Raw genomic sequence first — 16468 nt, 5'->3', positions numbered from 1 at the left:
GTAGGGGTTTAGCAAGTTCCTGTATAACTACTGTTGTCTGCAAGGCAATACTTTTTACAGTTTTGTAAATGTTCAATATTTTCCATAGTTTTACAAGAGTGAAAGTCCAGACACTAGTTTTGTGCCGTTGTGATATTTATACTGTTATGTTATAAGATTATGATGAAAAAGAAAAGCTTACGTTGATTTTAATGTGACAGAAAGATTACATATTTTTGTTCACTTTGTTTGTTAGATACCACTTAACGAGTCAGGAGTGTCTCTGCATTTCTACTTTTTTAATTTAAATACCACTCATTTTATGATTAAATGTATTCTCTCCACCTGCAAAATAAGTTCCTCTATGCAGGAAGATAATGTGGTATAAAAGGATAAGCACACTGAAAATCAAGTTTCAGCAGATGGCATTTTCTAGGCAATATCAATATTTCATCAAGGTTGATGGACATACCCTTATATGTTGCTCATAATAACCCCCATCCCATGGTTTGCTTTAATATTTTTTGTTTTATTTTGTTTCACAATTATGATAGTGAACAGAAACGTAATATGCTTGTAAAATGATTGGTCCGACATTTAATAAGAAGTTTTTCGTAGAATAAAAGCGTCGGCCCCTATCTGTTTTAGTATGCATTTTTATGTACTTCTTCTTTTGCCACTTCAATCCCAAGAGAGTTGATACTTTCAATACAGGTGCAGGCTGCTGGAGACTGTTAATGTTTTGTCTTGATTATACCTTGTAGTAGCCTCTGGATTTAAATGTTCTTATGGTAGCAGTTCGGCCGTCCGATGTTGTTAATCACAGGCGGGAGACGGGCCGAGGTGGAAATCAAGCACACCCAAAAGTATTTACTTCCTTCTAAATGTTTTGTTCTGTTGTGACGTTTGAGTTGATCTGTTACTTGCGTCATAGACATCTTTCAAATCAGAGAAATTTAATGTATTTTGAGTGCAATAAAAACCTGTGCAATAACGATTCATCCTGCTTATTTTATTGAACCGAGTTTTCTCATGTATTTAAAAAGGAGAATGTATTGAATTGTCAACATTAGATTGAAGCATCAGTAGCCGCAGCCTTTCAACTGATCAGCCTGAGGACGGCCCCCCCAGCCTGGGACTGCTCCCCCCTTCCCTTCCCCCTGGGGTTGTTTCTAGGGAACCCGGGAGCCAGTCCTGGGACTGTGAGCCCTAGGAGTCATCCGTGACCCCTGTTACCCTGTCCAAGGTTGCTTTTTCAGGAAGCCGGCCTCTGGGGACCTTCCAGACCAAACCCTTACCCTATAACCTAACCCTAAAACCAACCCTTACCATAAAACCAAACCTCTTACTTTAGTGTATAACCATCCACCCCTTGTAAAAGGACGAGGGCCTAAGTCACGCCCCTTCTGGTGTCACCCATGGGACCTTATTTAGAGACACACTACTGCCAAGATGCATAAACAAGTTGGAATGGATTCTTCTGTATTAATAGTCTACACATCTGATGTTACAAGAGGGTTTCACAATGTCTGTCCCTGGTTTTATTTGTAAAAGCAGAATTTGTGCCATACAATTCACCATGTTAGTGCCTGATATTTCATTATTTTATATTTACTCTTTATACAACTTTGAAATCCCAATTAAAATGAAAAAAAAAAAACATGTAGACAAATGACCACAATCATGATCATGCAAACATCATGATCACTAAACTGAACGACAATCATGGTGACAATCAACATTTGTTCCCAGGAAAAAACTCTCTCCAAAAGCTAAACACTCGACTACCAGTATTAAGTAACTTCTTCATTCCCACATCCGGGAACAGATGTGGCCCGGTATCGATAACATCATGTACGTCTAATCTAACAGCAATAAATATATACTCCTGGCTCTGGTTTATAGGTTTTGAAGAGACTTTTTCCCCCAAATTCATAAATCCCGGCTTAACATTCCACACTCATCGCCAGAGCTATGAAGCGGTGTCCTCGTCAATCTCCAACAAACGTTTGGACTAAACTACTCTGTGAATACAAAGACCAAACAATTTTAAAAACAACCCGTTAGGTGCTGAGTTTATGTAACTGTGAGTAAAAAAGCAACAAAAATGTGATGAAATAGACCCATTGTAATGCATATGTAAATGCAATAGTACTTAGTATTAGTTAGTTGGCTAAAGGTATGTATGATAGCATGGCTCACTTATATTATACAACTCCCCCCACACACACCTTTGCGAAGCTAACTATTAGCATTTGAGAGTGCAGATATCTTTCAGGCATGGGTATTAAAAGCAGATACACCCATTTTATGCTTAGTAACTTGTTACTAAGTTTCCTCCACGTTGACCCTTTTGCTTTTGAAATACTGTTATGTGAGACAGGCCAGAGATCATTGCATAATAACATCAATATAAAAAAAAGTAATTTATGAAAGCAGGGACAATAAAGGTGCAGATTTGTATCATCATAACATGTTGAAATATAAACCCTCTCGAAAAATCTAAATTCATAATCCATCCATCCAAAAGACACATAGTACAGCATTTACCAGGCAAGTCCATCTTCCAGGATTACAGAACCTGACCTCTGAACTCTGACCTCTTCCCTTCTAGGGTGAGTACCCTGTCAAACCATGGCTCAGGTAAAAAGGTATCCTAGGCAAACACATGAAAACTAGCCTGGGTTCACGATAGGCATTAGCTCGAACATAGTGCTGCTACAACACAGCCATTGGAACCAAAAGACTGCTTCAATGTTTTTTTTCTATTGGTTGTTGATGTCACTTTTCCCGTCTCTGATTGGCTAAGCAATGATATCTTCCTTTTGACTTTCATCGCTATCAATCAACACAAGCCAATTAAGGTCACAAACACAGGACTCATACAATCAATTAAGCTTTTCAGTCTTTAGAGATACTTCCAAGAAGCCAGACCCACCATGAAATACATTTTGGGAGGGACTTACAAACAAGTCCTCAATGTCATGACCCAGAACCTTTAGATCATTTCACTTTGCAGATCTAAATGAATTCAAAGCGACTATTTAAACAAACAAGCTGGACACCGGTAGCAGAACAAAGCTGTGAGGGTCATGAAATGTAGTCCCTTTGTGCTTGTATTTCATGGTGGGCACATGGGTACTAAGCCAAATATGCAAAATGGGAGTAATATTGCTTTAAGTAACTGAACATAACTCACTCATTAAACGTTCAAGAACTCCTGTGGAGTTTCCTTCTCTCTCATTCTCAGTATCTTCTGATGGGCATCGACCAATCAGATGGAAACACACGACCGTCCAACCTCTATGCAAGTTGCACCATTATATGCAATACAAATACATATAAATATAGTTTCCAAAATTACTTTACTGTATGATTAGTAAGACCTGGCATGCTACTGTACTACTTATGTCACCCGAGCTATGTTTTCTGATTTTGTTGCAAAAACCAACAGATAGAGTAAAGGAGGCAATATTACTGCACTTAGCTATTAGCTAAGTGCAGTAAGCTATGAACAGCTATTAAAAACACAAAAGGTAAATGAACAAGTTAATTTGGCTATTTATGCATGTGTAACGTGGAACTTGACTCGGGTACAGTTGGCTGTATGGCAAACAAGCTGAAGGCAAAGATCTAGAGTTGAGAGTGACTGTGTAACAGTCATATACACAGCTAATGGAGGCTAGTTTGGTATCGTATATATACTTCCCTTTTCACCATGTCTAAGGTTCAACTACAGCACTCGCTTCGTCCCACACCTCCACCCACCCGGTCACCCAGGGGCTCCACCCCCCGGCCCATCAGCGTCGCGCCTGAGAGAGGAGTGCTCTGTCAGCTCATCCATCCACCTTGGAGACACCGCGTGACGACGGACGGGTGGTGCGTGGCAGCCACCGCGACGGCTCCTTCCGACCCAAAGGGACAACGGAGCTTCCGATTCCTGACGGCTTACGGCAGCGCATCGACTCACCACTTCCACTCACACAGATTTCAACTTACAAAGAGGCGCTGTGGAGCACATGCCATGGTGTCATGGCGTTCGCTGTATTTTCGGTGGAGTCCTGGAGGGAGTAGGGGTGGGGGGGTGGGTGGGTGGGGGGGATGAGGGGGGATGAGGGGGGTTCAGGTGGTGGAATTGGGGAGGAGTGGGGGTGTGCGGTGGGGGGCCAGGGAGCCATCAGGACGTGGGGAGCGTCTGGGTCTGGTATATGGACGCCTTGTCTTTCAACAGGTCCAGACACAGGTGGCAGCTCCAGCTTCCTGTTGGGACACCAACCAGAGAGAGAGAGAGAGAGAGGGGGCGTTACAGCCGCGGGAGTCACGCTGGACAGAGGGGTTTAGAGTGCTGCGCATCTTTAGTGCTTTGGCTTCTGTACATGTCACAACACTGAGTCATGGGGCTTGTTGTGGTGTAAACTATTTAAATCAGCTGTGGCCACCGAGTTCCAAGTACATTCATACATAATAATGAAAAACAAAACCTTCCACTGAACATGTGACCTTCTTTCTAGCACACACACACCTACAAGACTCATTTATAAGAGTGTACACCCGTGTCTCAGAACAGAGACTAAACAGGAAGTGACATTGCATTGTGTGGCTAGCTTACCCTCGGGCGGCTCGGACATGGGGGGGTTGAGGCAGTACATGTGGTAGCCCCGGTCACAGTCGTCACAGAACAGCAGCTGGTCCTGCAGGGATGCACAGCAACGGCCAATCAGTACACAGCACCAGGGACCCAGCAGGGACCCAGCAGCCAACCGGAACACGGCACCGGGGCGACGTCGGCCGGTCACCGAGAGGACACTTCCATCAAACGTCACTCACGTCATTCTCCGAGGTGCCGCATATGTTGCAGCACTTGCACTCGATGCACTGCCAGCGGTACGTCTTCACCGCCGCCATCATCACCGGGGTGAACTGCAGACACGAGGGGTGGCCTGCACGGGACGGAGGTCACAGGGACAGCCCTTAAGAGTGGCACGTTAACGCCAGCCTGGTTCAAACGGGTGCCAGGTGACATCACCAGCAGCAGTCGCAGTGACTGTATGTCCAAAGGGTGGCGTTCATCCTGCAGTGGGGTTTTGAATGGGGAGTTCATGAAGCATTAATGGCCCTACCGGAGCGCCCGCAGTCGGAGCAGGACTGCAGCTCCTCCGATTGGCCGGTCTTGTGATTGGTCTTGGAGTCTCCCAGGCAGAAGTCACAGTAGTTGTTGGGCAGCGCGCGGCCATCCGGACCTTTCTTAGGAGCTGAAGGGAACCAAAAGGAGGAGAAAACAAAGTCAGTTCAATTCCCATCTGTAAATGATCCCAAATTTGCCATCTAGGATTGATAAGTTCAATGTTACAGTACAACTTATTTTATATGTGACAGCAATACAACAACACTGTAGGTAATTGGCTACCTTTGACATTTTGTTTTTGTGTTTTTTGTAGACACAAGCCCTTTTCACAAATAGTTCCCGGTCAATTACTGGAATGTCATGGCAGGCACCGCTAGTGAGTTACACTAAACGGGACGAGGCCGGAGGGATGCGTACTTTACGCCACAGAAGCCGTCTGTCAATGTCTTTGTAAGACATTTATTCAACTTGTTTTGCGAGACATTGTTCTTTCAGGGTCAGGGTACTTGGATCAGAAATACACATTTGACACCTTAAAAGGGACACAAAAAGAGCATTGGATATATTGGTGTGCTAAGATAAACAGTCGCTGATTCAAATACATTCTCAGCGGAGTCTTGTGAGTGGTTTGCACCTCTAAGGTGAAATGCGACGCATCCCTTACATGGCTCTCCCAGCAATGTCACTGCTTTCATTCACAACACAGCCATACTGGCAGTATTACGCAATGTTACCAGGTCTTGAGCAAGGAAATCGCCGTTAAAGATTTCCCAAGACATCGATCTCGGCTCCCATTCTCAGATGATCCGATTAGAGAAATGTTCAGGAACATTGCAGGGTGAGACTGTGTGTGTGAAAGAGGCTTTATCAAGCATTTTAAGAACCCAATGATTGATAACCCTGCCCTTGCTGGTTCTTTGGGCAAGGGCAATAATGTACCGTAGCCCTCCCAATAGAATAGCAATATACGAAACTGTCACCAGGGCCCAGGCTCCAAGACAATACAGCATTTTACAGTAGCCCCCACAATGCTGACTCCCAACAACCCTGTACAGACAACAACATCACAGCCCACACATCACAGCCCATGTCCACAACACAACACAGGAGAGTGAGGAAAGATCACATGGTGTGGCCTGGGCTTACTCTTTGGTTCTTCGGGTTGGGGGGCGGGGGGCTCGTGGACTTCGGCGGCGGCGGCGTCCTCGCCCTCCTCTTGGGCCAGGTGGGAGTGGGCGTAGTGGTAGCTCAGCCCGGGGCGGTTCTTGTAGCGCTTGCCACAGACTGTGGGCACACGTAATGGGGGTTAAGACACGGGCCATGGCGGGCCGTCACAGGCTACTTCAGGAGGAGCATCGGTCCATTTTCAGACCCCCACAATTTGGATTGTCATGCATTTGTTGTATTTGTTGTAGGGACGCTGTTTGACACTGCACCAATGTGGAGGTTTCTATTGCCTTTTCACAATAATCCAGCCACAATGTGTCCCAGGCTATGAACCCATAACTTCCTCCTTGTATGTGGTCACCAATTGCAATAATTGGGGGTCAAGCAGCGAAGCTGCGAGACAACCATTGTTATTCTACGTTTTCCTATTATTATTATTTACCTGTCATTGGAGTCTATGGCAGCCCATAGAACCCCATGGTAAAAAGTTGTGAAATTTGGCACACTGATTCAGGACAGTCCCATAAGCCCTCACAGCAAATTTGAGGTCGCTAGCCCATAAGCTCTAGCGCCACCAACAGTTCAAACATTATTTTCATTCAATGGGAGTCTATGGCAGCCCATAGAACCCAATGGCAAAAGGTTGTGAAATTTGGCACACTGATTCAGGACAGTCCCATAAGCCCTCACAGCAAATTTGAGGTCGCTAGCCCATGAGCTCTAGCGCCACCAACAGGTCAAAGTTGGACATGCATTCATGTTTATAACTTTTGACCCATTCATCCAATATTCACAACCAAGGTATCATTGGAATCCTTGGGCCAAGCCGAGTATAACGCACCCTATGACGTCATATTGCGTCATGATAAATTGTCCGCCATCTTGGTTTATGTCAAAAACCTTCAAAATGTTTCACACATCACATATTTTGTCCAATCATCTCGAAACTTGGCACATATGTTGATCAGACTATGCCTCACAAAAGTTATCGAACAGATTTTCCAAATTCAAAACCATTTGGCCGCAACAGCCAATCAAATTTGACCACGAAGCCGCCAAACAGGAAGTAAGCCTGTTTCTCAGCAGCCCTTTGACATATCATAACCAAACTTGGAAGTTTATGTTTTAATTTTGTTTAATTAGTTTATCAGCTTGACCCCCTAAACACTGCTCGCAGTTTTAATTGCAATAATAATTGCAATCATTTCTAATAGACGTGTACGTTTTCCTGTTACTGTGACAAAAGACTGCTCTGAATGTGTACTTTTTATAAGTAGAAAAACTAACAAAAACACCACTGCATGAGGGGGTAAGTTTATGTATTCTGCACACAAATGCTTGATTTCAAGTGGAAGGGGGAGCATGCAATACGAATTTATGAGCCGTGCTCCTCTGCACTACAGTAAAACATTCAAGCCATGATAGATTATCTGATTCAAAACATTCAACACCCAAACACCCAATGACAAAACCATCTGGAAGCTCAGCTGAAGTCTCTCAACTTGATCACGTCACGGTGGTTTTCCCTCGTCACAACTAACTTCTCTCAGCCCTAGGGATCGCCCCGTCTCCAACCCATCACAGAGGATAGAGGGAGGACAGAGAGCAGCCCAGTGTTCCACCTCTGTAGGACACTGTTCTACACCCAGGCCTCAGGGTGTGTGGGAGCTCCGTCATGAGACCCGACTCACCACCACCACCCTCGCCCCTGTCTTCCTCGCTCTCACTCAAACCTTGAAAGGCTGCTTCAAAACACTCGCTTCTGGAAGCCATGAGGTTGGAAAAGATGCAGTGGGCCTAGGATGGGGTGAGCATTAAGGCGAGGCTGACACAGCACAGGGAGACGGGAGACTCGGAGACGCATGCTGGACCGGGATGCACAGTGGTGGTGGTGGTTAAGAGTTCTGGAGGAGCTAGTCGTACTAGTGAGTGCCAGCGTCCCAGCACAATATGGAGCGGAAACACATTGGAAGGAAATAATGGGGTGCAGTCCATTTCTTTCTTGTGGGAACAGGCTAAGCATTCAAACTCAAAACCAAGGCAGAGGCCAGAGGGAATTTATATCTCCACGGCAAGACAGAGAGAAAGGCAGTGGTGACAACATGCAAGCAGCCGGTCTTAAAGGGATATGAGGCAGGGAAACACCAATGCAATCTACATGAACTAACTTATAACATGAGAGGACAAGGGGCCTAGTAGGTCAATGAGTTAAAGGCCCAGTCGTTTACACATAATTCAATACAACCGCATCGCCTAGGACATTACCGATGGATTGCAGTCGCCATCGAATATATGCGCGATAAACTTGAATTGTGTATGTGTGCCTGTGTGTATGTTTCCTTAACACAAACACATGTCGAACAGAGCGAGACAAACCAAGGGAACAGACAAACCAAGCAGTAAAGAACACGCAGAGCAAGACAAAGACTGGAGTTCGAGAAGGGAATGAAAAAGATATATACCTCTTTCAGAAGGTTTTGAAATATGCTTTTGTTTGACAGAGTCTGAAACAGAGATGAGAGAAAGTATGTGAGAGAAAAAAAGATCGAGAGGAAGATGAGCATGGGGGAGAGAGAGAGTTGCACTGAAAGTCAAACAGATTCACAGAGAAACAGAGAAACATTAAGCAGAAGTAGAAAAGTGTCTCTACCCCGCCCCCATGCTTGTGATCCATGTCAAGCACCTAGTGTCTCCTTTGGGATCAACAACGCAACGTTTATCACATCTGGTGGTCCGGGGGGGGGGGGGGCTATATAGGCTGTAAGCGGTGGGGCGTGTGCCCCTGTACAAGCGGCCCGTCCGTCCACTCACTGTCGCAGGCGTAGGGCTTGTCCCGGTCCTCCAGCGCTGCCGTGTCCAGCTTCTTCCTGCTGGAGCTGGCCCCTCGACCCTGAGGACACACACCGACCGACACAACACCACACACAGGTCAACAGACAGGACCGCGCACACACAGCAGGGGGAGTCCAGCGGTTTGACTCCCCAGTCGAAAAGGGTAAGGGGTTTGAACCCTAATGTCTGCGGTCCCCTTACCTTTCCCTTGCCTTTGCCTCTTCTCTTGGGGGTATCTTCCTCATAGTCTTCGTCGTCAAGGTCATCCAGGTAGTCATCAGGTTCCAGGATTCTCTGTGTGCGACCAGAGAGAGGGGACAGGATGTTAGGACATTAAAAGTAAGGTCAACTCAAAATGTTTTCCCCGTATCTCCTGTCCTGGGTAGTTTGCAGAAGACATTCATGCAAATAATTGGATGATAATAAATAATCACAGATTAATGTCTGATATCTGAAAGAAACCTCAAACCAAACATGACCCTCAAACCAAACCTAACCCTAGCACCAAACCCTAAGGCCTAACCCTAACCAGTGTTGGGAACGTTACTTTAAAAAAGTAATTAGTTATAGTTACTCACTACTTGTTCCAAAAAGTGAGTTAGTAACTGAATTACTTTATAATAATAGTAACTAGCTACCAGGGAAAGTAACTATTTGCGTTACTGTAAAAATAAAAAGTTGCTATATGTCAATGACTTTGAAGTAGTGCTTATATCTCCACCTTGAAAATGCCAACTTTTCATCGGATTGCTCCGGACTCGCCATCTCTGCTGTTTCTTCAAATCTGTTTGGTGTGTGTGTGGTGCGCATGGCCTGGCTTGTGTGTTAAAACACTGGCTCCGATTGGCTACCATGAAACATGACTCTGCCTTAGCCAATCATAATCACTTATCTCGTTGTTAACCCACCCGGTCTCCTCACTAGCAGTTTGTGTATGGAGCCAGGGGTGTGTTCGGATTACGCAGTTTATTCAATCAATTCATAGTAACGCACCACATTTAACGTTCAGTAACGATAACAGCGTTGTAACAACGGAAACAGTAATTAGTTAGATTACCCTGTTACTGAAAAAATAACGGTGTTACCTAACACCGTTCTTTTAAACAGCGTTATTCCAAACACTGACCCTAACCCACCTCTAACACCAAGCTGAACCCTGATAGCCTAACCCTCACACCAAACCCTTAAACCAGACCCTAATAGAATCCCACAACTACAGTCAAATCCTGAAACAAAACGAAAAAAAATTCTGATGCAGCAGCATTCACACTGTAGTTATTGCATTCAGAGAAAGATTATTTTTAAGTCAGAAATCTTCGAGGATCTGCATGTGAGGCAGAGAGCTCTTGACTCCTAGTCCCCCCCCCCTCCCAGCGGGGAGAAGTGATGCCGTCACAGACCTTTCTGGAGCGGGACGTGGGCGTCGGAGCGGGAGTGTAGTCACTCAGGCTGGGCTCCTCCTCGCTGGGCCGGGCCTCAGCAGCCCCTCTCTTGTCGGGGGCCTCGCCCTTCAGCAGTGCCTCCAGGCTGCTCCCGTCCGAGCTGAGCACACCCTCCTTCTTCAGGCCCAGGTCCAGCTCTACTGCGCCCACACACACACACACACACACACACACACACACACACACACACACACACACACACACACACACACACACACACACACACACACACACACACACACAGTTAGCAACACAGGAAGCATCGGAGACTACATAGTGATCGACCACTACATTTCCTCTACTTGTTATTTATAGTCATTCTTTGCATGGACTTATTTTAAATGTGGTTTTCTATCTTTTTTTAATCATTTTACTGTCCAGTAATCCTGACACCCAAAATTGTTGTCAGGGATTGATAAAGTTTCTCTTATCTTCATCCAGAGGACAAACGTCTGACTCCAATAAAGCATGTTGGGCCGTCAGCCCACCCATCAATATCTAAATGTTAACGCGACCACAAGTGGTAGAACTACATTTCAGTTGAAATGACTTCAAACATTATAATACCGGGTTGTATAAATTGTACAAATACGTTATATCACATAACTATGCTATCAGTTTTGTATGTAACTATGCACTGCCACAATCACTTTAGCAAGTTCATTGCGAGTGTCTAACCAAGGGACATTTTCTATTTCTGCCTTTGGTGGATCAAAGAGCAGGAAAATCACAATCGAACAAAAAGAGACTAATTTCTGAGCGCAGTATTAACATCTGGGGGGATTTATCAGTGTGATCTACCCAAAATTCCCATCGTGTATTAATTTTGTTGATCTCATGCCACATTGTGTGCGGTTGGGAACAACAGCCAATAAGCAGATTTTAATGCTAAGACACTAACATGTGAGAACCCTGATCTCAAGCCTTGATACATGCAAGTATGGCGATTCTTGGCTTCTGCAATACTTACATCAATTTATCCTCAGTGGAAGTGAATATAGGTTCACTTCCAACAGAGGGTGCTATAGTGTATTCGCCATTTGACATAAACAACAACTCTGTTCTGTTCAACCGCGTTCATTTAAAAAACAATGGCAGACATGGACGGAGCTGTAGAACACAAGTCCGAACATATACAATCATTTCAATTTCTCAAAAATTGTATCGCAATATTTACAAAACAACACGACAATGTAAAATGGTAACATAGGGCCCTGACGTAGAGCCGTGGGGCACCTGACTTCAGAGGAGGGAAGATGAGCCGTGGGTCCTCAGGGGGGTGGGCTCTCCTCTTCTTCCTCCAGCGTCTGGAGGGGTAGGTGTACAGCTGCCCCGGGGCCACGCCTGAAGGACCCCAGACACACACATACACACAGGGAGTTAGTGTAGAATGAGATTGGATAGGGGTAGGCACGTAAATCGTCTACCCTAGTCGACTCTCAACAGTAAGGCTATAGTTTCCCAAACACCAGTACCTGAAACTATTTGGTCCGTCCCTCTGTGTCTGCATCTGGTCAGCATATATTTTGTTAAAAGCTATGCTACAATATAGGCAGCTGCTGCCGTTGACTGGAATGCACTACAAAAACACCTCAAACTGGTCAAATTAATTTCCATCCTGGCCTTTAAAGACACCATTTCACACCTTCTCACAGATTCCTGCAACTGCTTCCCCTCCATCTAACCATCTAACCTTCCTCTCAGTCTCTTGTCTCATCTGTACCCACATACCCGCTGATATTGGCTCAGGCCTATGATTTTCATGATATTGTAATCAATCCTTGTTATTAACACTGTTTTTATGTTTTCTATGTTTATGGGTTTTTTTTGTTAGTTTTTTTAATTTTATTTATATTTTTATGTTTTTATGTTTTCACAATTGTTATTTTGCTATAAGTTTATTCTTGCTATTCTGCCTTGTTTATGTAATCCTGTTCTTCGCTCGTGCTTTGTATGTCTGACTAGCTGTATGTTAACCCTGCAGGTCCCTGTTGCTGCCTTGTTGTGTGTCTGTACAGCTGTGTTTGTGTGCTGTTGCCTCTCTAACCTATCCTTTCTTACTGCCCCTTTCCCTTTCCCCCCCAAGAAGCGTGTGATTTTTGTCAGGCCATCCGTGTAAATAAGAACTTGTTCTTAATGATCTGCCTGGTTAAATAAAGGTTTAATTTAAAAAAAGAAAGTTGCACTTGAGTATTGCTTCTTGACGTCCGCGGTGTTGCGGTTCCCTTGGTAAACTCAACAGTGAAACGATGGTACAGTAGCTGTGGTTATGACATCTTACTGTCAGTGTTAGCGTGGACAGGGGGGATTGATGCGTCTTTTACTGTGCGTTTTGCAATATAGGAGCATTCACTACGATACGGGGGGGGGGCTGGTGTGTGTGTGTGTGTGTGTGTGTGTGTGTGTGTGTGTGTGTGTGTGTGTGTGTGTGTGTGTGTGTGTGTGTGTGTGTGTGTGTGTGTGCATCTGTGTCCGCGCGTGCACTAACCTGGTCCACGGTGTCTCTTCTCCATCCAGATGTAGCAGTTGCTCTGGGCGACGCCGGTCTGGGAGTCTAGGAAGGGCATGCGCACACTCCGCTCTGCACACAGCCTGGCGTTGTAGTTGTGACACTGCTCCATGGCATCTCTGTAGTACTGCTCTCCCAAACTATGCCAAAACAAAAACACACAGAGGGCGATCTGAGACTACATCAAATACATACAAACACATCAACACAAATATATCTAGTATCCATTTACTTTTTGTCAATGGAGTGTAACCGACCATTCATTTGTTATAATTAACTCCGGATACTCAAACGCCGGTTTAGGTGACATTTCCGAATGCGTAAAATAGCGACTCCTAGCGTCACAGAATTCGTTGGTCACACTTTCCTATGTCAAATCTTTTTGCACCGTCAGAAATGTAATGCGATACGTTTTAAGGAACCAGAGATAGAAGATGTTGCGAACGTACATGTAAAGAAAGTTGATACTGGTCAAAGAGAGTGGTTAACAAGTACGTTGACATACGGATGTATTCAGTATGGAAAATGTATTAATGTCCTCACATCCTCTTCAGACGTAATGAGTTTGTTAAATTGGTTTCCAAGTTGCTTCGACATTATATTATCATGTTATTCTTATTTGAAACCATGGTACTAGGAAGAGGGTATGGCAAAGTCTATCAGATCACAACCAAAAAATACACACAAGGGGATGATACCCAAGAGTGGCGTACAGAATACAGTTGTTTCCCTATATAGACAAAATGCACACAAACGTATAAAAACAACAACTCTGTTATCCACTGTGGAGACACTGACACCTAGTATTGACAAAAACACCCACGTATGTATTGATTCTGAGCAAGTTGGGCGACGGCCAACAATCTTTATTGCGCTAATATGGACCAGAATAGACTGCCTCACCTCGTTCCCAGGCGTTCTCCTCTCACGAAGGAACGCCTGGAACAGGATGCTCCAAATGAGCGTTATTGGCGGGAGTGGGGTCGGGACGTTCCGTTACATGGGTTTAGGAGCGAGAGGCCAGAGAAAGAGGGGGACTTCCGATAGAGGGATATCCGTTTCCGTTACCTGTTTCGGATATTGCTTTGACAAATGCTTCGTCAAAACTCCATTTAAATTCTCAGTGTCGCTCGTGTTCTTATTCTTGCCATGTATTTGTCTGTAAACTGGCGTACACAGCGCATATGAAGTAAGAGGCCGGAAATTGCGTTCCAGCCGACCGGGATAACACTACTATGCAGGACCCTCAGCCCAGACTGTCCATATTACCCTTTCAGCGCAAGCAAAACTACTCAACACGGCAGCCAATGGTCTATAGCCAACGAACACGTACCAATTATGTGTACTTGATTTGATGTACAGGTGATACAAGTACAGTCGAATAAATAAGATAGCGGTTTAAAAGAAAATAAAAGAGGAAGGTAATCTGCCTGTGCGTTAACATGAGTTCTCACTTCCATGGCTGGACACGGAAAGACATGACGGCTCCACTAGCGTGTGCTATCGTAGTTCCTGGGTGACATGGTTGGCTAAGACAACCTTAGACAGCATGCTCTTTCCGTAAATATAACAAATTGTAACTTCACCGTGACAATGTTGAGGTGTGTAAGGTGTGTAGGGAAAAAGTGAAACACTTACAGTTTGACAACATTCTCAACAACAGCAGCCATCTTGGGTTTAATACACGGTAGAAAGTCGTTGACAGTCGGGCTGTGGGTTTCGCCCCTGAGAAGGAGAGCAACAGTGCCCTCCTCTGGTCACCTATGGTAACTGCAATCACTGGAGAATTTTAAGAGCTCTTTCAAGGATTGACCGTTTAATTAAATGGCCTAATATTGACTCTTTATATTTCCAATTTGTACACCATATAACTGAAATAACTTCCACATTCTGACTGTTTGGCAGGAGGCTTAGGCAGAGTATGTCCCAAGCTCAAAATAAATACATTGGAACTATCAACCTTCAACATTGAAATAGTTTGTTTATTGTATGATTACATAGCCCAATAAAATTACATAACCCAATAATAAACCCAATCAATTAGGGGGTGCATGCCGTTGTTGTTTTTTTAACAGCATCATTAAGAACACCTACCAAGGGATGTAATGCCAAGTTCCCCATGAATAATGCAAATCAAAGGCCTTTGAGGTCCTGACTGGGGTGTGGCAGGGATGCTTGCTCTCGCCCTTCTTCCTCCTCCTCCTCCTCCTCCTCTGCATAGACTGGACTATGAAAAGGTAATTTGCAACACCTGAATATACTGGAATACAGTGGAGGCTGACATAACAGTTGGAACATCTGGATTTTGCTGATGACCTGGCACTACTTGGAAACACCCACAAACATATACAGGAAACTTGAGATAACTGCTGCTTCACTTGGGCTCAGAAACAACTCATCAAAAACCAGAGTAATAAGAATGAACAACAAGAACAACTCACCGATAACCATGGATCAAAACCAGCTCAAACTTACTACCCTGCTACACTTGCTACCCTGGGAGCATTATCACTGTGGACGGAGGATCAGAGGAGGATGTCAAGACCAGAATCGGAGAAGCAAGGTTTAACATATCAACGTTTAACATATCAAACAAAATCTGGGAGGCCACAAGCCTGTCACTTAAGAACAAATCTTCAACTTAAATGTAAATTCCACTCTACTCTATGGATTCGAAGCCTGGAGGACCTGGACAACCAGAAACATACTGAACAGTCTACAGACATCCAGCCATCGCTGTCTACGAGGCCTCCTGGGAGCCTACTGGCCCAACACCATCTCAAAGGCCAACCTATGGGAACTCACAGAACAAGCAACAACAGAAAACCAGATCAGGAGGCGGACATGGAAATGGATAGGCCACACACACAGAAGACACAACCAATCAATCACAAAGCAGGCTCTAACATGGACCCCACAAGGCAAGAGGAAGAGAGGAAGACCTATCACTACCTGGAGGAGAAGCACTGAGCAGGAGATGAAGGTAAAAAAAAGGGCGTGGCTACAGCTAGATGGAAAGGGCCAAGACCGGAGGGGTTTCAGCGATGGCCTGTGCCTCTTAGGGAGCTTAAAGGCCAGTGTTAGGCCTAACTCACTCACCATGCAGAGTTTGTATTGAATTGTTTTATTTGATGGTGATATCTGTGTGGTATGCTCGGCTATAATCTGATGAAAAAGGACATCTACAATCAAAGACATAGGCCTATTCCTATGTATTAGCTGATGCATTTTTTACACACAAGGTTGTAAGTGTTAAGCACTAATAAGGCTTATGAGGTCATTTTCTTATGTGCCCATGGCCCAAGCCTACTTTTCATTTTTATAATAAATTACAAGAGCGATTTTTAAAAATTTAAAGTAGTTGCAATGCGATATGCACCCAAGAAGAAAAGTAAAACAAATGGCAAATTGTTT

At 44.6% G+C, this 16468-nt stretch overlaps 1 protein-coding gene across 4 annotated transcripts; it reads right to left on the bottom strand.

Moving 5' to 3' along the window:
- Positions 1–1104: 1104 nt before the first annotated feature.
- dpf2 (double PHD fingers 2) lies at positions 1105–14727 on the bottom strand. Of its 4 annotated transcripts, none has more exons than XM_084473924.1 (12): positions 14693–14727; positions 13034–13194; positions 11782–11889; positions 10504–10685; positions 9305–9397; positions 9083–9161; positions 8734–8775; positions 6251–6388; positions 5100–5231; positions 4807–4919; positions 4589–4670; positions 1105–4239 (listed from the first exon to the last, which is right to left on the bottom strand). In XM_084473924.1, exons 1-12 carry the CDS (start codon positions 14722–14724, stop codon positions 4157–4159), a joined length of 1245 nt encoding a protein of 414 aa, XP_084330050.1. In that variant the 5' UTR covers positions 14725–14727; the 3' UTR covers positions 1105–4156. The 4 variants fall into 4 exon arrangements, with proteins under 4 accessions (XP_084330050.1, XP_084330051.1, XP_084330052.1 ...); XM_084473925.1 differs by having other exon boundaries at positions 1106–4239; positions 10504–10682; XM_084473926.1 differs by lacking the exon at positions 8734–8775 and having other exon boundaries at positions 1107–4239.
- Positions 14728–16468: the final 1741 nt, after the last annotated feature.

Source organism: Micromesistius poutassou, assembly GCF_964030765.1.
Source record: "Micromesistius poutassou genome assembly, chromosome: 10".
Classification (NCBI taxonomy): Eukaryota; Metazoa; Chordata; class Actinopteri; order Gadiformes; family Gadidae; genus Micromesistius; species Micromesistius poutassou.
This window is presented reverse-complemented; position numbering and strand designations above follow the sequence as displayed.

Coding starts and splice junctions, on each gene's coding strand:
- dpf2 (XM_084473924.1), bottom strand. CDS start 14,724: ATGGCTGCTGTTGTTGAGAATGTTGTCAAACT. Junction 9,398..10,503: donor CCACGTCCCGCTCCAGAAAG/GTCTGTGACGGC, acceptor GGTCGCACACAG/AGAATCCTGGAACCTGATGA. Junction 4,920..5,099: donor CTCCGACTGCGGGCGCTCCG/GTAGGGCCATTA, acceptor CGTCCCGTGCAG/GCCACCCCTCGTGTCTGCAG.